The sequence below is a fragment of the Paramisgurnus dabryanus genome, chromosome 9, assembly GCF_030506205.2.
Source record: "Paramisgurnus dabryanus chromosome 9, PD_genome_1.1, whole genome shotgun sequence".
NCBI classification, from domain to species: Eukaryota; Metazoa; Chordata; class Actinopteri; order Cypriniformes; family Cobitidae; genus Paramisgurnus; species Paramisgurnus dabryanus.
This window is the reverse complement of record NC_133345.1, coordinates 37,904,770-37,930,972: the sequence shown is the minus strand read 5'-3', so window position 1 is coordinate 37,930,972 and position 26,203 is coordinate 37,904,770. Positions and strand designations below refer to the sequence as shown.

The 26,203-nt window shown below is 37.8% G+C and overlaps 1 protein-coding gene and 1 long non-coding RNA gene across 2 annotated transcripts in view; one reads left to right on the top strand and one right to left on the bottom strand.

Annotated features, from left to right (window-relative positions):
- Positions 1 to 26,203, top strand: part of LOC135773351 (uncharacterized) — a 34,637-nt gene that overhangs the window by 4,429 nt on the left and 4,005 nt on the right. The window lies entirely within an intron of this gene.
- prx (periaxin) lies at positions 115 to 24,526 on the bottom strand. The gene is made up of 9 exons (XM_073815844.1): positions 24,507 to 24,526; positions 23,426 to 23,574; positions 16,285 to 16,334; positions 16,069 to 16,176; positions 15,826 to 15,951; positions 14,599 to 14,764; positions 14,180 to 14,373; positions 11,640 to 14,061; positions 115 to 11,549 (listed from the first exon to the last, which is right to left on the bottom strand). The coding sequence occupies exons 1-9, from the start codon at positions 24,524 to 24,526 to the stop codon at positions 922 to 924; spliced, it is 13,863 nt and encodes a 4,620-aa protein (XP_073671945.1). The 3' UTR covers positions 115 to 921.

Genomic DNA, 26,203 nt, shown 5'->3' with positions numbered 1-26,203 from the left:
TGTCAGGTTTGGAATTGCATATTTGTCATCAGTGGGAATCAATAAAAATGAAAATAATCAACTTAAGATTGAAATCTTTCTCACTTATTGAATAAATTCAAATGCAGACAAAACTAACAATTTTATTATTTTATTTGAATATGTTATTGTTGCTTTAGCAAATTGTGTTTTATAACACAAACAACACAAACATTACAAACATGCAATTCAGTACTAAATCTCTATTAATTATACAAATACAATAATACTGCAGGCATTTAACACTTCTTCCATTACCAACAAGAGTTTATTTTAACAAGAAAAATATTACACACCCAATGTTTGCGATGTAAAAATTCTGCACCCTCCCCCTGAACAGAGACATTTTGTAAAGGTTATCACATTCTTGGAAAACATTATGGATAAGGAAATAAACTCGAATATATCTCAAAAGTCAATACAATCTCAGCATCACAGAGTCTAATAATCTGTACAGGTCATGCGTATAAATATGGGGAAAATAGTAGTATCTAAAATAAACAATAACAATCTTATAAATATCTATTTTTAAATGTCATTTAAACAAACAACCCAAGCAGCAAAAAATGGTGTAATAGATCTTTATAAATGTGTATATATATATTGGTGTGTGTGTGTGTGGATAAGTAAGAAATATCTTTACAAATATTACATTTACATTACATCTGTAAATGTAATCTTTACAAATATATTTAAAGCGTCCTACAGGGCAGCAAGTTACAAAACATGAAAATGAGAAATAATATTCTTTGGTAGCAACATTTTCATTATGCATATATAGTGTTGTTCCTTCTAAAGCTTGAGAAAATAGTTTTGCTTTAAAATGAATAAAAACAACATTACTGTAGAATATAGTCACATAAAAAAATATATTATTCTTCTATATTCCATTTGATAAGATACCTACAATTTTGTGGTGCTACTTTTCGTCTCTGTATATGTTGTCGTCTTAGTCATTACACTTACGTTTTTCTCTTTTGTTTCAGTAACCAGTTGCTCTGAGGACATTTCATGTGTTGAAAACTCTACACTTGGCATTTTTACATAGAAACCTCCAATGGCTTCTTCACCAGAGCATGACAATGAGGTCTTGCTTCCCTTTGGCGACTCATTCGGAGTGACGTGAAGCAAGCCAGTTGAATGAGGGCTAAGGGTGACTTTAGGTACTTTAAACCATGTTGTTTCTTCTCTCTCTTCACATGTCTCATGCTCTTCCAGCATTTCAGTCCTTGCTTTTGAGTATACTAAACCACCACCACCCTCCCTCAGCTCATCTTCATCCTTTCCTGTTTTCTTCTTGACACCCGAGAACAACATTTTGCCAGATTTGCTCTCTTTGCCATCCCCCGAGGTCTCTTTCCTCAGTTTGGTAGCTGTTTCCGTCTTTTCTTTTTCCCCTGTGTATGGTGAGAAAAACTCCACTTTGGGAAATTTAAGCTTTACAAGCTTTGTATTGTCATCTTTGTGACCATTTAGGGGTTGGCTTGTTCTATCATCTGACCCAGTTGGTGTTACCTCGAAGGATCCAGTCTTTCCAGGTGATAATGTGACTTTGGGCAACTTCAGCATACTAGTCTTTGTCTTCTTTTGTGTTTCTACCTCCTCTTCACCACCACTTAATGATTTCCCCTTTTCATTTGATTGAGACTTGCTAAAACTTGACTTCATTTTAAACTTTGTTAACTTCACCCCTTCATATTTAAGATCTGTACTTGCTTCACTACCTGCAACTCTCTGCGTTTCGGGAGTCACCATAACAAATACAGCTTTTCTCACTTTTGGCATAGTAGGGCTCTCATACTCGACCTGATAGTCCACTGGTACAGAATGGCCTTTAACCAGAGATGATGTAAGATTGGCTTCAGGTGAACTTAAAGAAGGGAGAGGTATCCCAAACTTTTGAATTTTGACTTTAGCAGCCTGTCTTTTAACATCTTCATTGTTAGGGTCAACTTGACCAGTCTCAATGTTAAAGTCAATATCTGGAATCTTTGGCGATGTCATTTTCTTTGGAGTGGATATCTCTGTGTCAGTGGTTTTTGATTTGGGAAAGTTTGCATCTATTTCAGGAGTCTTAGTGTCTTCTGTTTTTTTATGTGAGAATTGCATTTCCACTTTGGGTACTGGTACCTTCATCTTGCCACCTTTACCCTCCACCTCGAGATTATCTGTGCCCCCCGTTTTTCCATGTGGAATTGAAATGTCTACTTTAGGGATTTTTATATGAGGAAAATTTACTGTACCCCTACTACTTTCAATATGTAAATCGGATGAGGTTGAATCCATTGACTCATCAAGTTTTACTTTAGGCAAGGACACGTCTAAATCAACTTTTGGGACTGATATATCAACAGTTGGCATCTTAGGGATTTTTAGGCTGCCTTCATAGCTTTTGATATCTGCTTCAGATACATCAACCTCACCTTTTGGAAGCAATACCTCACATTCTGGAATTTTTGTTGTTGGCAGTGATATCTCAACTGTTGGCATTTTGACCTTTCCTTTATTTCGTATATCCAAGGACATGTCCATTTCTGGAATTTTGGTTTTGGTCTTTTTCATTTTTCCATCTACATCAACTGATGGCAGTTTTCTTTCTATGTCTAAATTTGCAGATCCACTGTCTCCGCTATTCATTTTTTTGCCAAATTTAGGGAGCAGTTTGGGCATTTTTACATAGACATCTGGAATATCAAAACTTTCCCCAGAGGATGGCCTTCCACCCTCTGCTTTAAGAAGTTCAATATTTTCTCTATCATTGCCTTTTCCCTTTGGAAGATTAAAATCTAGATCAACTTTAGGAGCAGAAATGTCAACAGTTGGCAAGGAAACATCTAATTTAGGCATTTCAAATTTTCCTCCTTTTCCTTTAACATCTACATCTGCTCCTGCTCCTCCTTTTGGTAGTGAGATATCTAATGAAGGCATGTGAAACTTTCCACCTTTGATATCAGGACCTTCAACGTTGATTTCAGCATCTGGAGATTTTAGTTTTGGCAAGGAAACATCTATCTTAGGCATTTCAAATTTTCCTCCTTTTCCTTTAACATCTACATCTGCTCCTGCTCCTCCTTTTGGTAGTGAGATATCTAATGAAGGCATGTGAAACTTTCCACCTTTGATATCAGGACCTTCAACGTTGATTTCAGCATCCGGAAATTTTAGTTTTGGCAAGGAAACATCTATCTTAGGCATTTCAAATTTTCCTCCTTTTCCTTTAACATCTACATCTGCTCCTACTCCTCCTTTTGGTAGTGAGATATCTAATGAAGGCATGTGAAACTTTCCACCTTTAATATCAGGACCTTCAACGTTGATTTCCGCACCTGGAGATTTCAGTTTTGGCAAGGAAACATCTATCTTAGGCATTTCAAATTTTCCTCCTTTGCCTTTAACATCTACATCTGCTCCTGCTCCTCCTTTTGGTAGTGAGATATCTAATGAAGGCATGTGAAACTTTCCACCTTTGATATCAGGACCTTCAACGTTGATTTCAGCATCCGGAAATTTTAGTTTTGGCAAGGAAACATCTATCTTAGGCATTTCAAATTTTCCTCCTTTTCCTTTAACATCTACATCTGCTCCTACTCCTCCTTTTGGTAGTGAGATATCTAATGAAGGCATGTGAAACTTTCCACCTTTGATATCAGGACCTTCAACGTTGATTTCCGCACCTGGAGATTTCAGTTTTGGCAAGGAAACATCTATCTTAGGCATTTCAAATTTTCCTCCTTTGCCTTTAACATCTACATCTGCTCCTGCTCCTCCTTTTGGTAGTGAGATATCTAATGAAGGCATGTGAAACTTTCCACCTTTGATATCAGGACCTTCAACGTTGATTTCCGCACCTGGAGATTTCAGTTTTGGCAAAGAAACATCTATCTTAGGCATTTCAAATTTTCCTCTTTTTCCTTTAACATCTACATCTACATCTGCTCCTGCTCCTCCTTTTGGTAGTGAGATATCTAATGAAGGCATGTGAAACTTTCCATTTTTGATATCAGGACCTTCAACGTTGATTTCAGCATCCGGAGATTTTAGTTTTGGCAAGGAAACATCTATTTTAGGCATTTCAAATTTTCCTCCTTTTCCTTTAACATCTACATCTGCTCCTCCTTTTGGTAGTGAGATATCTAATGAAGGCATGTGAAACTTTCCACCTTTGATATCAGGACCTTCAACGTTGATTTCAGCATCCGGAGATTTTAGTTTTGGCAAGGAAACATCTATCTTAGGCATTTCAAATTTTCCTCCTTTTCCTTTAACATCTACATCTGCTCCTGCTCCTCCTTGTGGTAGTGAGATATCTAATGAAGGCATGTGAAACTTTCCACCTTTGATATCAGGACCTTCAACGTTAATTTCAGCATCCGGAGATTTTAGTTTTGGCAAGGAAACGTCTATCTTAGGCATTTCAAATTTTCCTCCTTTTCCTTTAACATCTACATCTGCTCCTGCTCCTCCTTTTGGTAGTGAGATGTCTACAGAGGGCATGTGAAACTTTCCACCTTTGATATCAGGACCTTCAACGTTGATTTTCGCACCTGGAGATTTCAGTTTTGGCAAGGAAACATCTATCTTAGGCATTTCAAATTTTCCTCCTTTTCCTTTAACATCTACATCTGCTCCTGCTCCTCCTTTTGGTAGTGAGATATCTAATGAAGGCATGTGAAACTTTCCACCTTTGATATCAGGACCTTCAACGTTGATTTCACCACTTGAAGATTTCAGTTTTGGCAAGGAAACATCTATCTTAGGCATTTCAAATTTTCCACCTTTTCCTTTAACATCTACATCTGCTCCTGCTCCTCCTTTTGGTAGTGAGATATCTAATGAAGGCATGTGAAACTTTCCACCTTTGATATCAGGACCTTCAACGTTGATTTCAGCATCCGGAGATTTTAGTTTTGGCAAGGAAACATCTATCTTAGGCATTTCAAATTTTCCTCCTTTTCCTTTAACATCTACATCTGCTCCTGCTCCTCCTTTTGGTAGTGAGATATCTAATGAAGGCATGTGAAACTTTCCACCTTTGATATCAGGACCTTCAACGTTGATTTCAGCATCTGGAGATTTTAGTTTTGGCAAGGAAACATCTATCTTAGGCATTTCAAATTTTCCTCCTTTTCCTTTAACATCTACATCTGCTCCTGCTCCTCCTTTTGGTAGTGAGATATCTAATGAAGGCATGTGAAACTTTCCACCTTTTATATCAGGAGCTTCAACGTTGATTTCCGCACCTGGAGATTTCAGTTTTGGCAAGGAAACATCTATCTTAGGCATTTCAAATTTTCCTCCTTTTCCTTTAACATCTACATCTGCTCCTGCTCCTCCTTTTGGTAGTGAGATATCTAATGAAGGCATGTGAAACTTTCCACCTTTGATATCAGGACCTTCAACGTTGATTTCAGCATCTGGAGATTTTAGTTTTGGCAAGGAAACATCTATCTTAGGCATTTCAAATTTTCCTCCTTTTCCTTTAACATCTACATCTGCTCCTGCTCCTCCTTTTGGTAGTGAGATATCTAATGAAGGCATGTGAAACTTTCCACCTTTGATATCAGGACCTTCAACGTTGATTTCCGCACCTGGAGATTTCAGTTTTGGCAAGGAAACATCTATCTTAGGCATTTCAAATTTTCCTCCTTTTCCTTTAACATCTACATCTGCTCCTACTCCTCCTTTTGGTAGTGAGATATCTAATGAAGGCATGTGAAACTTTCCACCTTTGATATCAGGACCTTCAACGTTGATTTCCGCACCTGGAGATTTCAGTTTTGGCAAGGAAACATCTATCTTAGGCATTTCAAATTTTCCTCCTTTGCCTTTAACATCTACATCTGCTCCTGCTCCTCCTTTTGGTAGTGAGATATCTAATGAAGGCATGTGAAACTTTCCACCTTTGATATCAGGACCTTCAACGTTGATTTCAGCATCCGGAGATTTTAGTTTTGGCAAGGAAACATCTATCTTAGGCATTTCAAATTTTCCTCCTTTTCCTTTAACATCTACATCTGCTCCTGCTCCTCCTTTTGGTAGTGAGATATCTAATGAAGGCATGTGAAACTTTCCACCTTTTATATCAGGACCTTCAACGTTGATTTCCGCACCTGGAGATTTCAGTTTTGGCAAGGAAACATCTATCTTAGGCATTTCAAATTTTCCTCCTTTTCCTTTAACATCTACATCTGCTCCTGCTCCTCCTTTTGGTAGTGAGATATCTAATGAAGGCATGTGAAACTTTCCACCTTTGATATCAGGACCTTCAACGTTGATTTCAGCATCTGGAGATTTTAGTTTTGGCAAGGAAACATCTATCTTAGGCATTTCAAATTTTCCTCCTTTTCCTTTAACATCTACATCTGCTCCTGCTCCTCCTTTTGGTAGTGAGATATCTAATGAAGGCATGTGAAACTTTCCACCTTTGATATCAGGACCTTCAACGTTGATTTCCGCACCTGGAGATTTCAGTTTTGGCAAGGAAACATCTATCTTAGGCATTTCAAATTTTCCTCCTTTTCCTTTAACATCTACATCTGCTCCTACTCCTCCTTTTGGTAGTGAGATATCTAATGAAGGCATGTGAAACTTTCCACCTTTGATATCAGGACCTTCAACGTTGATTTCCGCACCTGGAGATTTCAGTTTTGGCAAGGAAACATCTATCTTAGGCATTTCAAATTTTCCTCCTTTGCCTTTAACATCTACATCTGCTCCTGCTCCTCCTTTTGGTAGTGAGATATCTAATGAAGGCATGTGAAACTTTCCACCTTTAATGTCAGGACCTTCAACGTTGATTTCCGCACCTGGAGATTTCAGTTTTGGCAAAGAAACATCTATCTTAGGCATTTCAAATTTTCCTCCTTTTCCTTTAACATCTACATCTACTCCTGCTCCTCCTTTTGGTAGTGAGATATCTAATGAAGGCATGTGAAACTTTCCACCTTTGATATCAGGACCTTCAACGTTGATTTCAGCATCCGGAGATTTTAGTTTTGGCAAGGAAACATCTATTTTAGGCATTTCAAATTTTCCTCCTTTTCCTTTAACATCTACATCTGCTCCTCCTTTTGGTAGTGAGATATCTAATGAAGGCATGTGAAACTTTCCACCTTTGATATCAGGACCTTCAACGTTGATTTCAGCATCCGGAGATTTCAGTTTTGGCAAGGAAACATCTATCTTAGGCATTTCAAATTTTCCTCCTTTTCCTTTAACATCTACATCTGCTCCTGCTCCTCCTTGTGGTAGTGAGATATCTAATGAAGGCATGTGAAACTTTCCACCTTTGATATCAGGACCTTCAACGTTGATTTCAGCATCCGGAGATTTTAGTTTTGGCAAGGAAACGTCTATCTTAGGCATTTCAAATTTTCCTCCTTTTCCTTTAACATCTACATCTGCTCCTGCTCCTCCTTTTGGTAGTGAGATGTCTACAGAGGGCATGTGAAACTTTCCACCTTTTATATCAGGACCTTCAACGTTGATTTTCGCACCTGGAGATTTCAGTTTTGGCAAGGAAACATCTATCTTAGGCATTTCAAATTTTCCTCCTTTTCCTTTAACATCTACATCTGCTCCTGCTCCTCCTTTTGGTAGTGAGATATCTAATGAAGGCATGTGAAACTTTCCACCTTTGATATCAGGACCTTCAACGTTGATTTCAGCATCTGGAGATTTTAGTTTTGGCAAGGAAACATCTATCTTAGGCATTTCAAATTTTCCTCCTTTTCCTTTAACATCTACATCTGCTCCTGCTCCTCCTTTTGGTAGTGAGATGTCTACAGAGGTCATGTGAAACTTTCCACCTTTTATATCAGGACCTTCAACGTTGATTTTCGCACCTGGAGATTTCAGTTTTGGCAAGGAAACGTCTATCTTAGGCATTTCAAATTTTCCTCCTTTTCCTTTAACATCTACATCTGCTCCTGCTCCTCCTTTTGGTAGTGAGATATCTAATGAAGGCATGTGAAACTTTCCACCTTTGATATCAGGACCTTCAACGTTGATTTCAGCATCCGGAGATTTTAGTTTTGGCAAGGAAACGTCTATCTTAGGCATTTCAAATTTTCCTCCTTTTCCTTTAACATCTACATCTGCTCCTGCTCCTCCTTTTGGTAGTGAGATGTCTACAGAGGGCATGTGAAACTTTCCACCTTTTATATCAGGACCTTCAACGTTGATTTTCGCACCTGGAGATTTCAGTTTTGGCAAGGAAACATCTATCTTAGGCATTTCAAATTTTCCTCCTTTTCCTTTAACATCTACATCTGCTCCTGCTCCTCCTTTTGGTAGTGAGATATCTAATGAAGGCATGTGAAACTTTCCACCTTTGATATCAGGACCTTCAACGTTGATTTCAGCATCTGGAGATTTTAGTTTTGGCAAGGAAACATCTATCTTAGGCATTTCAAATTTTCCTCCTTTTCCTTTAACATCTACATCTGCTCCTGCTCCTCCTTTTGGTAGTGAGATGTCTACAGAGGGCATGTGAAACTTTCCACCTTTTATATCAGGACCTTCAACGTTGATTTTCGCACCTGGAGATTTCAGTTTTGGCAAGGAAACGTCTATCTTAGGCATTTCAAATTTTCCTCCTTTTCCTTTAACATCTACATCTGCTCCTGCTCCTCCTTTTGGTAGTGAGATATCTAATGAAGGCATGTGAAACTTTCCACCTTTGATATCAGGACCTTCAACGTTGATTTCAGCATCCGGAGATTTTAGTTTTGGCAAGGAAACATCTATCTTAGGCATTTCAAATTTTCCTCCTTTTCCTTTAACATCTACATCTGCTCCTCCTTTTGGTAGTGAGATATCTAATGAAGGCATGTGAAACTTTCCACCTTTGATATCAGGACCTTCAACGTTGATTTCAGCATCCGGAGATTTTAGTTTTGGCAAGGAAACATCTATCTTAGGCATTTCAAATTTTCCTCCTTTTCCTTTAACATCTACATCTGCTCCTGCTCCTCCTTTTGGTAGTGAGATATCTAATGAAGGCATGTGAAACTTTCCACCTTTGATATCAGGACCTTCAACGTTGATTTCACCACTTGAAGATTTCAGTTTTGGCAAGGAAACATCTATCTTAGGCATTTCAAAATTTCCTCCTTTTCCTTTAACATCTACATCTGCTCCTGCTCCTCCTGTTGGTAGTGAGATATCTAATGAAGGTATGTGAAACTTTCCACCTTTGATATCAGGACCTTCAACGTTGATTTCACCACTTGGATATTTCAGTTTTGGCAAGGAAACATCTATCCTAGGCATTTCAAATTTTCCTCCTTTTCCTTTAACATCTACATCTGCTCCTACTCCTCCTTTTGGTAGTGAGATATCTAATGAAGGCATGTGAAACTTTCCACCTTTGATATCATGACCTTCAAAGTTGATTTCAGCATCTGGAGATTTTAATTTTGGCAAGGAAACATCTATCTTAGGCATTTCAAATGTTCCTCCTTTTCCTTTAACATCTACATCTGCTCCTGCTCCTCCTTTTGGTAGTGAGATATCTAATGAAGGCATGTGAAACTTTCCACCTTTGATATCAGGACCTTCAACGTTGATTTCAGCATCCGGAGATTTTAGTTTTGGCAAGGAAACATCTATCTTAGGCATTTCAAATTTTCCTCCTTTTCCTTTAACATCTACATCTGCTCCTCCTTTTGGTAGTGAGATATCTAATGAAGGCATGTGAAACTTTCCACCTTTGATATCAGGACCTTCAACGTTGATTTCAGCATCCGGAGATTTTAGTTTTGGCAAGGAAACATCTATCTTAGGCATTTCAAATTTTCCTCCTTTTCCTTTAACATCTACATCTGCTCCTGCTCCTCCTTTTGGTAGTGAGATATCTAATGAAGGCATGTGAAACTTTCCACCTTTGATATCAGGACCTTCAACGTTGATTTCACCACTTGAAGATTTCAGTTTTGGCAAGGAAACATCTATCTTAGGCATTTCAAAATTTCCTCCTTTTCCTTTAACATCTACATCTGCTCCTGCTCCTCCTGTTGGTAGTGAGATATCTAATGAAGGTATGTGAAACTTTCCACCTTTGATATCAGGACCTTCAACGTTGATTTCACCACTTGGATATTTCAGTTTTGGCAAGGAAACATCTATCCTAGGCATTTCAAATTTTCCTCCTTTTCCTTTAACATCTACATCTGCTCCTACTCCTCCTTTTGGTAGTGAGATATCTAATGAAGGCATGTGAAACTTTCCACCTTTGATATCATGACCTTCAAAGTTGATTTCAGCATCTGGAGATTTTAATTTTGGCAAGGAAACATCTATCTTAGGCATTTCAAATGTTCCTCCTTTTCCTTTAACATCTACATCTGCTCCTGCTCCTCCTTTTGGTAGTGAGATATCTAATGAAGGCATGTGAAACTTTCCACCTTTGATATCAGGACCTTCAACATTGATTTCACCACTTGGAGATTTCAGTTTTGGCAAGGAAACATCTATCTTAGGCATTTCAAATTTCCCTCCTTTAACATCTACATCTGCTCCTGCTCCTCCTTGTGGTAGTGAGATATCTAATGAAGGCATGTGAAACTTTCCACCTTTGATATCAGGACCTTCAACGTTGATTTCCGCACCTGGAGATTTCAGTTTTGGCAAGGAAACATCTATCTTAGGCATTTCAAATTTTCCTCCTTTTCCTTTAACATCTATATCTGCTCCTGCTCCTCCTTTTGGTAGTGAGATATCTAATGAAGGCATGTGAAACTTTCCACCTTTGATATCAGGACCTTCAACGTTGATTTCCGCTCCTGGAGATTTCAGTTTTGGCAAGGAAACATCTATCTTAGGCATTTCAAATTTTCCTCCTTTTCCTTTAACATCTACATCTGCTCCTACTCCTCCTTTTGGTAGTGAGATATCTAATGAAGGCATGTGAAACTTTCCACCTTTGATATCAGGAGCTTCAACGTTGGTTTCAGCATCTGGAGATTTTAATTTTGGCAAGGAAACATCTATCTTAGGCATTTCAAATTTTCCTCCTTTTCCTTTAACATCTACATCTGCTCCTGCTCCTCCTTTTGGTAGTGAGATATCTAAAGAGGGCATGTGAAACTTTCCACCTTTGATATCAGGACCTTCAACATTGATTTCACCACTTGGAGATTTCAGTTTTGGCAAGGAAACATCTATCTTAGGCATTTCAAATTTCCCTCCTTTAACATCTACATCTGCTCCTGCTTCTCCTTTTGGTAGTGAGATATCTAATGAAGGCATGTGAAACTTTCCACCTTTGATATCAGGACCTTCAACGTTGATTTCAGCATCCGGAGATTTTAGTTTTGGCAAGGAAACATCTATCTTAGGCATTTCAAATTGTCCTCCTTTTCCTTTAACATCTGCCCCTGCTCCTCCTTTTGGTAGTGAAATATCTAATGAAGGCATGTGAAACTTTCCACCTTTGATATCAGGACCTTCAACGTTGATTTCACCACTTGGAGATTTCAGTTTTGGCAAGGAAACATCTATCTTAGGCATTTCAAATTTTCCTCCTTTTCCTTTAACATCTACATCTGCTCCTGCTCCTCCTTTTGGTAGTGAGATATCTAAAGAGGGCATGTGAAACTTTCCACCTTTGATATCAGGACCTTCAACGTTGATTTCAGCATCCAGAGATTTTAGTTTTGGCAAGGAAACATCTATCCTAGGCATTTCAAATTTTCCTCCTTTTCCTTTAACATCTACATCTGCTCCTGCTCCTCCTTTTGGTAGTGAGATATCTAATGAAGGCATGTGAAACTTTCCACCTTTGATATCAGGACCTTCAACGTTGATTTCAGCATCCGGAGATTTTAGTTTTGGCAAGGAAACGTCTATCTTAGGCATTTCAAATTTTCCTCCTTTAACATCTACATCTGCTCCTGCTCCTCCTTTTGGTAGTGAAATATCTACTGAAGGCATGTGAAACTTTCCACCTTTGATATCAGGACCTTCAACGTTGATTTCAGCATCCGGAGATTTTAGTTTTGGCACGGAAACGTCTATCTTAGGCATTTCAAATTTCCCTCCTTTTCCTTTAACATCTACTTCTGCTCCTGCTCCTCCTTTTGGTAGTGAGATATCTAATGAAGGCATGTGAAACTTTCCACCTTTGATATCAGGACCTTCAACATTGATTTCACCACTTGGAGATTTTATATTTGGCAAGGAAACATCTATCTTAGGCATTTCAAATTTTCCTCCTTTAACATCTACATCTGCTCCTCCTTTTGGTAGTGAGATATCTAAAGAGGGCATGTGAAACTTTCCACCTTTGATATCAGGACCTTCAACGTTGATTTCAGCATCTGGAGATTTTATTTCTGGCAAAGAAACGTCTAATTTAGGCATTTCAAATTTTCCGCCTTTTCCTTTAACATCTACATCTGCTCCCGCTCCTCCTCCTGGTAGAGATATATCTCTAGAGGGCATGCAAATCTTTCCACTTTTGATATCAGGTCCTTCAACATTGATTTCCACCTTTTTTGCTTTAATCCTTGGAAGTGAAAGGTCTACTTGGGGTATTTGAAACTTCCTTCTTGTTTTGGCTTCTATATGGATTTCTCTTTTGGTTGATTCAATATTTGGCACATGCATATCCAGTTTTGGGATATCAAATTCTCCTGTTTTTTCTAAATGTTTGTTGACATCAACCTCGCTTGTGCCTTTTTCTTTTGGTAATGATATTTCAACAGTAGTTTCGAGTGCTTTGTCAATCTCTATTCCACCTTTGACCTTAGGTCCCTTTATAACAATTTCACCCTCTGGAAATTTCATTTCAGGAAGGGAAATTTGAGGCATTTGAAACTCTGCTCCTTTGCCAGAAGGAATTTTCACTTCTCCCTTTCCTTCTGCTTTACCTTTTAGTCCATCTTTTTTAGATACATCAACTACAATTTTACCCTCAGGGGATGTTGTTTTTGGAAAGGAGATGTCCAGTTTTGGCATCTCCAATTTTACTCCTGTACTTGCATGTCCCTCAGTATCAATGTTTTTTGAAGTCACCTTTGGTAATGAAACATCTAATTTAGGAAGACTAATGTTTACATCTGATGTTTCTGTCTTGGGGACTTCAATATCAAGTTTGGGGAAAGCAATTTTAGGGTCTTTGACCATGTATCCATCCACATCATCTCCAAAGTTTAGCTTTGTTACTGATGTTTCAACTTTGGCTGTGCTTATTTTTGTTACTTTCACAGTTGGATCAGGAATTGTAAAATCTTTTAATTCAGTTGAACCCTTCATTTTTAGGGGATGCAGGTCCAAATCCAGATCCGCTGCTTTGATGTCAAGTACGGGCATTTTTGATTTATGTTCAGTTGTATCCATTTTGATACTTGCATCTCCATCAATTTCATCGGAATGACAAGACAGCCTTACCTTTGGCAGTTTGATTTTTGACACTGCCACCTTTGCATCAGATACATCTAACTTTTCAGGTATTTTCGTCTCAGGACCCTGTAACTTTCCCTTAAAACTGATGTCAAGATTAGGGATCTTGGCTTCAACTTTGCCCTGACAAACACTAAGATCCGACTCTGTTGATGGAAGCTTTATTTGGGCCTTTGGTTCTTTTACCTCAAAGTTGCCATTTGAAGACTGAACATCTAATTTTGACTTTTTAATTTTGGGTAAATTCATTCCTAATTTTGGACCTTTTCCCTTGTCTTTCAGCTTTGCTCCAGAGCTCTCTGCACAACCCTCATATGCTGAAACATCTATATTGACATTCCCTTCACCTACAGAAGCATCCTTTACTTTCATCTTTGGAAATCTGATATTCTTCTTGTTCCTAGTACTAGCGGTCAAACCCTCCAGCTGCCCTGAACCATCTGCAGTTCCTTTCACACCTTTTCTCATCTTGATCTTTGGGAAAGCAAACTCAACATCAACAGGACCAAGGTCTGATCTGCCAGGTGAACCTTCAATGTCCAACTCTGCTTTTGCGTTTTTGTTCTCTTTCAGTCTTTTTAATCCAAATCGTCCTCCTCTCTTTCTCTTGGTTTTGAAAGGTTTCACACTTTTGACATTCTGCAAGACAAAAGATATCATTCCATCTAATGTTATGATTACTTTAGCTAAATGGGGTAGAATATAGACCTTCAAAAGTCACAATTAATCATTATGTATAGCAATTTTTTGAATATACCATTCTTTGCATCTTGACCTTTGGACCTCTGAGCTCCAAATTTTGTGCGACTGGGTGTATGCTGATGTCACCTCCTGGCACAGTTCTCTTTAGAAGAAATGACACTTTGTAGGGTTCTGCACACTGGAGAATTTTTAAGGCGTCCTCATATTTCACATTATCAAAATAAACCTTGGCACTTAGCAGTTGATCACCTGCAATAACACACCATCAAAATGAATCACAGTTGACACTGACAATGAACTGACAATGGTAATTTATAACAGATCACGTCAGAAAACAGAAGAACTTCAGTTCAATATGTAATTGTTTTTGTAAGCTAATGATTAAATTTTGTTTCTTGTCTTCTAAAGAACAAGGGCTTGAAGCGTACTTTGTAATATCAAGACAGTAATGTAATACAGATGCACCCTTGGTACCTTTTTGTAGGCTGAGGTGCTTGGCTGCTGGAGAGTCTTTCAGGACCTCTTTGATGAAGATGCCTTGCTCCCCTCCACCAACCACACTGTATCCACTTGCTCCAACCTCAGGTTGTGTTTCAACAACCACGTCCACAAACTCTGACAAATGCCTATCCTTCTCCACCTGTTGAAATTTTTAACAAAATTACATGCATATTCAAAATAAAACTCATGTCTTAGGCTGCATTCCATATCCCATGCTAAGTTCCCTTAGTCTCATTGACTCGGATGTGCATCATTGCTTCTGCTGCATGAGTGCCCACCACTGGTGGGATACCCTAAGTCAGGGGTGCCCAAGCTCTGTCCTGGAGGGCCGGTGTCCTGCAGAGTTTAGCTTCAACCCAAATCAAACCCACCTGAAGCAGCTAATTAAGGTCCTGCTAAGTATAGAGGGTATGCACCTGTGGTGAAAGCGATTGCAGTTACGCCCACTGAGTGGCAAAAAGTATGAGCGACAGCATTAGCATAGCATGAAAAACACATCTAAAATGGGAAAAGTAGTTGTGTGATTTATTGAACAGATTTTACAAAAATTTGGAGAAGTAAAATAGTAGCAGTAATCATATCTCAGGTATGTAACATTTTGGGATAAAAAATCCTGTAAAAAATACACCAATGAATACTCTTATTCTGTGTAATTGCAAAGCCATTTTGTTGAATGTTTTGCCACTCAACAGGGCGAGCTCCAGTGTGGTCACGTGGAAAAGTGAAGTCATTTCATACACTCTATACTAAAAACTTCCAGGCAGGTGTGCTGAGGCAAGCTGTACAGTAGCTAAACTCTGCAGGACACGGGCCATCGAGGACCGAGTTTGGGCACCCCTGCCCTTGATGACTGTGGATTAATTAAGTGCAAATGCAGTGCTCCGCAGACCGATCAGTGTACTGATACTACATTTCGAAAACTATGCGCACCGTGCAAGTTCTTGTAGTTACATCACAATTAAGGTGCATTGTTGCACAATCAAGCAACTTCCCTCATCCACTTCACAAAGTGGATCGCACTTCAAAATGGTGGCGGGAATTCCCAGAGGGGAAGTACTTAGGGAAGTTTGCACGTGCGTGTCTGAAAGTGGAGTTGGAATGCAGCCATTGTCTAACATCAAAGGTGTTTAACCGATGTTTTCAAAGATTATTTGTGCCTGTGTTTAAACAGTGTATTCATACTATAAGATGTTGTTATACCTCATTCTTGCTGTCTTTCTTGGAGTTTTCATCCATGTCAGTGAGGGTAGAGTGGGTTTCTCTCAGATGGCTTCTTTTCTCACTCAAAACTCGTTTCAATTCAGCATGAAGCTTTTCCTTCTGAATCTTGCAAAAAGATTGTGAGATTGGGATTTTGAAAGATGTAAGATTAGGCCAGTAGCCCATCTTATAACTTTATACAGGTCCATACAGGTTCTAGGTAGTAGAGCTCATGATACTTACAATTCTCTCTGGACTGTCTTGTTCATCTGTCGAGATGCTGTGGTGGTGAGTCAGATGAGGGCCAAGAGGTGGCCTGTCTGAGGGGGGAGACCGTCTTTTGTTGTTTACCTGTTCATAAAGTGATATTTGGAAGAGACCAAATGAATTAATTGCAACACCTATCTTCAACTGGCTTTGTGGTGGTGGTGTTGGTGGTTTTGAGAAGTGTCTACCTACTGGAGAATCTTTGGCTTCTGAATGCTCATGACTATCCTCTCTCTCAGAGTCTGAAATTTGGACAGGTTAACAAAGTCAGATTAAATAGTATCCATGTGTGCTAAGTGCTTTATATACTAGACATTGGAATATAGTTAAATACTGCTTTGGCTAAATTTTGCTTTTGATATGTAACAGTGGCGGCTGGTGACTTCTTTTTTCAAGGGGGCTCGATGCGAAGTTGTCACAACATGTGTGTAGCCCGCCGTGTGTGGTTCCTTATTTCAAAATATGTGTTCTGCGCATCGAGAGATTCTGTGAGCATCACGTGTTTTGTCAAAATAAGTGCCTGCTGCAGATGCGTCTAAAGGGTTTATGATAAAAGAGACACTTGCGTTTGCCAGATACTCGCATAATCTCATGCGTAATCAGAGTTTACTTTTAAGGGAGTGTCTTGCTTGTATTTCATGAACGTGAGCGTCTCTTTTATAATAAACGGTTTTGACGCGTGTGCAAAACACGTGATGCAAATTGTTCACATGACGCAACAAACACATATTTTGAAAACGCAAGCAACACACGACACTCTGAACACATGTATTTTGAATTTGCGCCCCTGGGATGAGCAGTCACGAGCCGCCACTGATATGAAATGCAAATTTAGGCTGACAAGAAAGTCATGTTCATGTCCAACCATATAGATCCAACTACTCAGAAGTTACAAGGTCAGAAAACTACGTTCCTTATAAATCTGCATGGTTATCATTCCTCATGCCTTGGTCGTGTTTGGTATCTGTCCCTGACGTAAGATAATGCATAAGCAGCATGATAAGATGTGTACCAGCGAGCAGTAATATATCTAATGAGCACAGACACCTACGCTGAGTAACCTATTACACAAGACAGACAAATACATAACACAGTGCTAGCAGGTGTCCTTTTTCCATGCTGTGCCAACTGTTTTATAAGGCACAACATTTCTTTCACTCAACTATAAAAACCTGCTGTGGGCACAGATATTAAAATGATATTAAAAAAACTATAAAAAAGTCACAATTTCTTAAGCGTATAGTCCCAAAGGGATGTTTTATTGCTCAAAGATTGTTCTTTTATAGCTTATCAGATCTTTTACGCCTAACATTTTAAAATAAATTCTAAAATTTTAGAATATATGTGGTGGATAGCAAAAGCACTGTTAATGTAATATTGAATTACAATTGTATTGCTTAGTTGTAGCTCAGGAGATTTAATGTAGTTTTCATTTGTGTTTCATTTAAAGGCGCTCTAAGCGAATTGACGCGTTTTAGACCATAAAACATTTTTTGTTACATACAGCAAACATCTCCTCACTATCTGCTTGCTGCCTGTCCGCTGATCAAACTGTAAAAAAACGCGATCTCTGTAGACAGCCCAGGCTTCACAAACGGCAATAACAACACATGGCCAAACCTAGCACCACAAAACAAAACAAAGTGTTCCAGCCAATAAACGACAAAAAGGATTTGGGGGTGGGGGTTGGGCGCGTTCATGAAAGCACGGAAGGGAGGGGGAGGGGGAGGAGTTAGCTACGCTCCGTCTGTTTGAAAACAATTCAAACGTCAACAAAAACTAACGTCTCGCAGATTTGCTTAGAGCGCCTTTAAGTATCAACTTAGTTTCAAATGCTTATTCTAAAATTTCTTAGGAGACTGTAGCTTAAATAATCAGGATTAGTGTAAATTTGATGAGAAATCCTTAACTTTCTATTTAAATTGTATTAAGATTATTATTATTATTAATGTTATTTAATACTATTAATAAAATAATATTAGCTTCTGATATCTCTTCAGAAACTTCTGTAATATTTCTAGGTCTTTTTCTCAGGAAAAATATCTGCGACACAAGAGACTTAAGCAAATGTTTCCATTTGCTCTCCATTTAATGTAATGGAGTTCTAGCAGAAATAATTAGAAATAATTGAGATGTTAAAAAGATCTCATCTGTGATTTTTCTTGTGAATGTCTTGAGTTTTATAAAGTTTATGCAATTTTAGTTAGCGATGGAAAAGCAGCCAGAAAATCCAAGCATGCACTGTTTACAATACTGTTTGAAGGACATCATGGAGTTGATTGAGAAAAATCCCAGAACGTGCAAAGTTATAATACAGGCAAAATTTGTTTGCTTAATGATAACATTTGTTTAATATTTTGACTAATTCTCATTAGTTTTATTGCATAGTTTATGATGACTTTATAACAATTGTAGAATGTAGAAAATAGTAATAAATAATAGAGATTTGTAGTGTAAGTAATTGCACAGACCTGTGAAAACAAAAAATGCAAAGCAAATTGAATTATTCTCAAATTCAAACCAACCGTCACAACCTTCACTGTTCATTTACCTTTAATTGAACACAAAAGCCAGTCATATACAGAGGACAGAGACTTATTTCTGTTGTGGTTGATTTAATATAGTCACAAGATCATTTGCTATGAGACTAGACACTTTGTAATGACAGCCACAACTTGACCAATGCCAGAACCAGCTCCCTATATGCGTATCTGTACACAATGTCACCAGAATCAATGTCACAAACCATAATAGTCCAGACATAAACTGGGATAAGTGCTATGAGGGTTCACAAAAACAGCCTGAGAGATCTCTGATTGGCCTGTGGTCTACAGAAATAAATAAAATCTCACGTCAGGCACTCTCTAAAGGTCACAGATATCCTCCGTTTTTTTTTTTTTTTAAGAAGACAATACAGTAGCATTGGTGGCATTATCAGAAAAGGTCAGAAAGGCTGAACCTGGATTTGAATTGTGCAAATTCTGATTGCTTATTTCAGACCCTTGTCATTGGGTATTGTGTACCACTGCGAGCCCATCAAAGTATACACACTGTCCGAAAAATAATCAAACAAATGGTCTCTAGAAGTTGACACTGGGGTGGTACCCTTTTAAAAAGAACACCTTTGCACCTAAATCAGACTCAAGGTTCCCAAGGTACATATTTGTACCAAATGTATAACATATCTGTACCGAAGGGGTACATAACAGGACCCAGCCCCAGTGACTGCTTGGGACCAATTTTGACAATTTGCTCTGACAGTGCACAAATTAGATGCTAATAAACACATAAATTACTTTTATTTAAAGTAAACCCATTTTTTAGAGATAAGATTGGTAAATGTATGAATTATACATTTCTGTGTGGCTTGTACAAGGAAAAAAATGTACAGATTTACCAAAATTGAGAGTATTTGCTGTCAGCACGTATGTCTGTCCTCAAGGGAGGTACACATGATGAATGCAGCGTCTCCCGGGGGCGTGTGAGGTCAAATAAGGAAATGGCTCATTTTAAACAGGAAACTAGGATATTTCTTGAGATCATTTAAAGACAAGACACTATTTTTAAGACAAAGAAAAACAAATATAGTCCACCCGAATGACGTCACATTACCACAAAAGGAACGCCCGATCACCTGTTTCCTTTGGGATTTAAAATCAGACCACATGACGCAAGAATAAATAAATAAAAACACACATTACGTTCAAATGTTTTAAGTACACTTCAAAGAAATGTTTTACGTGATTTTAAAAATCTTTAAATCTGAAGGTCTATCTTTAAATGCTTAAAATAAGAGTTCTGCACAAATGACGTATTTTTGTTAACCAACCCGGAAGAAAGCGGGACACTGGTTCCCTCTCCATAAAGCCCAAATTTGTTTTTACAATAGACTTTTGGATTATCTCAAAAATAAGAATTTAGTCCAACAATATAATCCTAACTGATGAACTTTTATGAATTTTGAAGTCTAAATGCGTTTACTAAAAATGAAAAGCTAACATTAGGCTACAAGCGAACTAAACCATGGTCTCTCAAAATCATCATCGTCGTCACCACCAAGCTTCCGACAGCTTTTTCAAACTTTATAAAATACATTTCTTGTTGGAAGTTGTGTCCATGTTGTTGTTTTTGAATTCTTTTGGGTTATTTTTAACCCAATGCTGAGTAAATATTGGACAGAACACATGTTGGTTTATAAATAGGTCTATGTTGGGTTGTTGTTAACCCAAACATGAGTTGAAACAACCCAGCACTGCATTGAAACAACCCAGCATAGGTTTCTTTATTAACCCAACATGTACTGTGTCCAACATTTTCCAGCATTGGGTTAAAAATAACTCAGAATTTATGCAAGATTCATGATGACGTTTAAAGTCCCAGACAAAGTCCCATGTAGCAACTTATTACAACGGTCCTTTTAAAGATACTTTTATCAGCTTTTATCTACTATTACTGCATGGTGACTTATTTCATAGAATAAAATGTGAAAATATATTGGGCTTATGTTAACCCAAAGTCTTATTTAAAGGGATAGTTCGGCCAAAAATGATATTAAACCCATGATTTACTCACCCCCAAGCTGTCCGAGTTGCATGTCCATCGTTTTTTCAGACAAACACATTTTCGGATATTTTAGAAAATGTTTTCGATCTTTCAGTTGATTAAATGTAATGTTACGGGGTCCACCCATAGTCCACGACCTTCAAGTCCAAAAAAGTGCGTCCATCCTTCACAAATTAAATCCAAACGGCTCCAGGATGATAAACAAAGGTCTTCTGAGGGTAATCCGCGCGGTGTTGTTGTAGAAATATCCATATTTAAAACTTTATTAATGTAAATAACAACCTTCCGGTAGCGCCACCATCTTAGTCACGTCCGCATTCAGGATGAGAGCTTACGCAGCCTACTGAGGCTACTCTGCTGCTGCTCTGTGCCCCCGCCCTCCGAATTTGTCATACGTCACTAAGAAAAGTGCGTACACTACGCTACTACTCTCTCCTGAATACAGAGGAGTCTAAGATGGCGGCGCTACCAGAAGTTATTTATTTACGTTAATAAAGTTTTAAATATGGATATTTCTACAACAACACCGCACGAATTACCCTCAGAAGACCTTTGTTTATCATCCTGGAGCCGTTTGGATTTATTTTGTGAAGGATGGATGCACTTTTTTTGGACTTGAAGGTCGTGGACCCCGTAACATTACATTTAATCAACTGAAAGATCTAAAACATTTTCTAAAATATCTGAAAATGTGTTTGTCTGAAAAATGATGGACAAATGCAACTCGGACAGTTTGGGGGTGAGTAAATCATGGGTTTAATATCATTTTTGGCCGAACTATCCCTTTAAGGAGTTTAATTAAAACCCCATTAAAAAAAAAATATTGACTTCTGGACTAAGGAACCAGTAGTGCCAAAATGCAAATTTGCTTCCGGGTTTTACCTACAAAAATATGTCATTCCTGCGGCACTCTGTTACTTTGTAGACCAAAAATATTGTTGTGCCAAACATATACATTTCTTTCATTAGAAAACTAACATTTTATTTAAAACAATAATTTTTTTAAACGGATGACTGACTGAATATTGAATAAAAACAGCCAATAATAGCTCAGAATAGATGTGAACTCCTTCAATACTGCATCTTTCTCAAGAAGCTTAATAAAACACCACAAGTAAGGTTTTGCAAAATCAAGGCAAAGGGTAAATATTACAAAGTTTTTAATATTCACATTTTCTAGGTCAAGTTCACCAGTAACAATTTAGCAAAAGAAATATATCTAAGTATAATGCACTTTGTAACATAAGTGTAGTCTACCTACAATACAATACTCTATCAAATACAGTTGTGATAAGTTGCCTTTTTTATCACAAAATACGGCTCTGTAAACTTTGTGCATCCACCCATCACCTGAATCTTCAGAATTATAACTGTCTACAATAAACAAATAAAGACATTTTTTCTCCATATTATCCATAACAGCATCAATAGCCTTAATGATAACAAGTTGTGGTCAGCTTGTTGCAGTTTTTCCGAAGGGAATGTCACTAGCGTGCAGGACTCCACATATTTACTGGCATCACAGCCTATCTATAGTAACATCAACAGGTCCAAGCCCACATACCCTGGCTTACTCCTCAGTGCAATGGTGTCCCATCAGCACATCTGACTTTTTAAACATTGCAGGAATGCCGCCAGTATCACACACACAGACATTATTGCCATACTAACGCTGGGAGGAGCGAGCCAGGGATATCCATTTCAATCGAGCACATTAAATATACACACGCACTGTTTATCAAAACACATACAGTATCTGCACTGGTTTGGAGCTAAAGGATAAACAATTTAAGAAGGCATTCAGATTAACATTAAAACATTAATTCTTAAATAATAATGTAAAGATTAAATTATCTACATGTGCATTCTTGTTTTTTATTATTATGATTCATCTGGCACTACTTGATGCATACTGGTCCTGTTTATAACTCAAGAAATTATGCTGGATTTAATCACATGGTGTTATCTCAGCTATGGCATGTCAGGCAATGGACTCCACACAGTAGTGAGACTGATCTTGTGACCAGGGACTGCAGCTGTTGCAATGGTGTAAAACTTTTACAGGGCTCAGCAAAGACAGACACACACATACACTCCAATGCACTTTTACATGACGGTGTGTTGAGAAGGTATATGTGATAGCAGTGCACAAAGAAACAAAGATGTTTTAAGCTTCACACTTTGCTGTGTGAAACTATTTATCAGTAGTAATATATGAGAGTTTCTCCTATTAATTTATACAAACTATTATAGTTACAGTGAATTTTACATGCACCTAATCCCATTCCAAACCCTAGTGTATGCATGTTGTTAATAATAAGTACAAATGTATTATTATTACACTCTACACCCTAAAATAAGGTGTACAAAAACGTGCACAGCAAAGTCTGCATGATGCAAGAAATGCTTTGCCACAAAAAAAACCCAAAGCAGCAATAGTTATCATGTAAAGTAAAATCATTCATCGAGCCTAAACGCCTGTTTTCAGAAAGCTAGTGTTTATTATACAAGTACAAAACAATTTTTAATGCCAAATGCATAAAATATCTAAGTTTTGTCATGTTGTCATGAGCTCTGACAAACAGTAATGCAAAAACCATACCTCCAAATCATTACAGATAATAACTTCAAAATGTTGTACAACAGATCATCTGTTACATACCTTTATTTATAGTTTCCTTGTTTGGTTAAGATTGAAGTCTCAATTATTCCTTCAGTGACAAACTATATCTATCCCCCCCACTCACAGCCAGCTTATTTTCTGACTGACCCGCACTGACAGGGAAATTTGCAGTAGTATTATGGGCTCTGTCAGGGGAGGCGGTCAACAAGCCAATTGGATGAAGCCACTGGCATGCCCAGAGACTAACAGTGGGCAGGGCAGGAGAGGTGAGAGGTCTAGAAGTAGTGATAAACAGTCTGCAAACACGATACAAACAATAGAAACGTGGCTCTCGTATGATGGCAGTGCCGTGATTTCAACAGAAAATCGATTCTCATCTGGAAAAATGAGAAGTCCCCAAAGCCAAAAATATTATGTAAAGCTTCTATTTTAGGGAAAAATTATAGCTTCACGTGTGTTGGGTCTGGCAGCTTGGGGTTAACAGCCAAATGTTTTAGTGCTTGCACAAGTACGGTTCTGTCTAGCAGTTCACTCCTGCCTGGTTATTTGGGCAAATCGCCTATGTGGAAACTGAGCCGGGGTGGTGCCCGAATGATTCGAGCAGATCACAAACCAATGCCAAAATTCATTAGCAATACTGCATGAAAAATACACTAAAGGCTTCCAGTTATGGATGTCAGAGGTCGGGGTTCTCACATTCTTGTGATGCAGACATGCATTTATTGGTTAAAAAGGTTCAGATGAGCATAAAGGGATGAAATTATGAATGAGGTGAGGAATGATTTGAATGAGGTGGGTCAGCTTTGGCACAAATTGAGGTGTAGTTTGTTAACCAATACACCTATCAGCAGAATAGATAGCTCCAAAGATCTAGAGCTGACAGCTGGATATGGATGTCATGTGACGAGGACTCATTTATAAAATGCTGCGTAGAAACCATCCTACATTTGATCTTATGATCATTTATCAAAAATGCATATGTGTGATTCATAAACCGAACTTTCGCACAGACAATGTGCATACCCATATCTTTCAGATCAGATGTGACATTTATAAGTCGCAAATGATCTTGAACTTGTGCCCATCTGAGCAGTTTCTGATCTCCGCCTTTAAACAATGCCTAATTAATGTCATAGACATATAAAAGAGCGCTTGTCAATGTTTAAACCCAATTTCGAGCAGCAAGAATGGCTTATTGCCAAAAAATCGGACAAGCAAAAGTGCGTACGCCTGCTCAGACTCTGACATGGCGCTAATAACTTTTCCACGTCAAAGACAGTTTTTATAAATATGGACTTTGCTGTGGATTTTTGCGTACGCACAGATTTGATCGTAAAGTGTGCGTCCAAAGTGTGCAAAGTCCATATTTATAAAAACTGTCTTTGACGCATGCACGCTTTATACATGAGGTCACATGAAAACCATAGGACAGATCTTAAATGTATTTTCTTCAGTTATATTTTCCATAATTCTATAAAATATAAGCCAGACATTAAGCCAGACAGTATTGCTAATTTTGTATACAATTATTATATTTGTAAGGAATAATTGACGACGGGCCGTTGAATTATTCAAAAATAATGCACACCCAAGGTGGTAATGCACCGCAGGTGTGCATTATTTGCAAATAATTCAAAGGACCGGAGACAATTATTCTGTTTATACCACAGTTACCAACTGGTTATTTTAAGAAATTTGACAGGTCAGGTGTGCATTTATCAAAAACTAATGCATACCCGTGGAACATTTCTCAACCAATCAGAATAAAGCATTCAATAGCCCCGTGGTAAAACACAAAGTATTTGATGCACAGAGATCCATTTAGAGGCATTATTGCAGAAATTCTTTATACAAGAAAGCCAAGATAAGAAACATACTTCCTATTTTTAAAAAACATGCACCTGTCATCTCGAAAATGCTCATACACGGCAAAAAATGACTTTCTTACTTAGTATTTTTGTCTTGTTTTCAGTACAAATATCTAAAAATTCTTAAATTAAGATGCTTTTTCTTGATGAACAAAATGACCTTAGTAAATAAGTCTAGTTTTAAGACAAATAATATACAATTTTAGTGAAATTGTCGTTAAAACAAGCAAAATTATCTGCTAATGGGGTGAGAAAAAATTTGTGAAATAAGATTTCTTTTTTCTTAAACACTTAATTCAAGTAAAATTTTCTCACCCCATTTGGCAGATATTTTTTTGGCTTGTTTTCAGCACAAATTCACTTTATTTTGTCTAAAAACTAGTATTATTTTCTTAGGTCATTTTGCTCATCAAGAAAATACATCTTGATTTAAGAATTTTGAGATATTTCTACTGAAAACAAGACAAAAAGAAAGTCATTTTTTGCAGTGTAAACTTAACCTCAAACTAGACAGCCATTTAGATGTCTGATTTAGCATGAGAGGTCAGCATCACACGTAACATTGCTTGTAAAGAGACAAAGACATCATATTTTGGCTTATTTTAAATTCCCCTTATGACATAACATTAAAATTGGAAAACGGATGGCCTTACGTTTGGTCTTCATGCACCATTAAGTCTTGACATGACTATCACTAGCTGTATCTCTACTTCTCTATCCAAACTGAGACCAAACAACACCCCTAAATATCCACTTTTGCTTAATCTAAATATACCATGTGGCCTAAAAGTGCTTAATAGTACATATTTGCAAAATGATGAGAGATCAGTGTAAATATCCAAACAGATTTAGATTTCTTAAATAAATGCATAAATAACATTATTAATAAACAAGAATATAAACCCACCTGCATTTGTAGAGGGTGTCCGAGTGACACGAAAAATCCTTCGCAGACACTCACACATGGCAGAGGACAGTACGTTCACGCTGAACATGCATTACATACACTGATATAACAGGTGAGATGTTGGGCCGGTTCACTTTTCCAAATGTCCGA

What these genes read in the sequence shown, in the direction of transcription:
- prx (XM_073815844.1), bottom strand. Translation starts at nt 24,526, where the DNA reads ATGTCAGAGTCTGAGCAGGC. An exon ending in CAGAAGCCAAAGATTCTCCA is followed by an intron (nt 16,177 to 16,284) that starts GTAGGTAGACAC and finishes CTTTATGAACAG; the next exon opens with GTAAACAACAAAAGACGGTC. An exon ending in AGGTCAAGATGCAAAGAATG is followed by an intron (nt 14,062 to 14,179) that starts GTATATTCAAAA and finishes TTTGTCTTGCAG; the next exon opens with AATGTCAAAAGTGTGAAACC.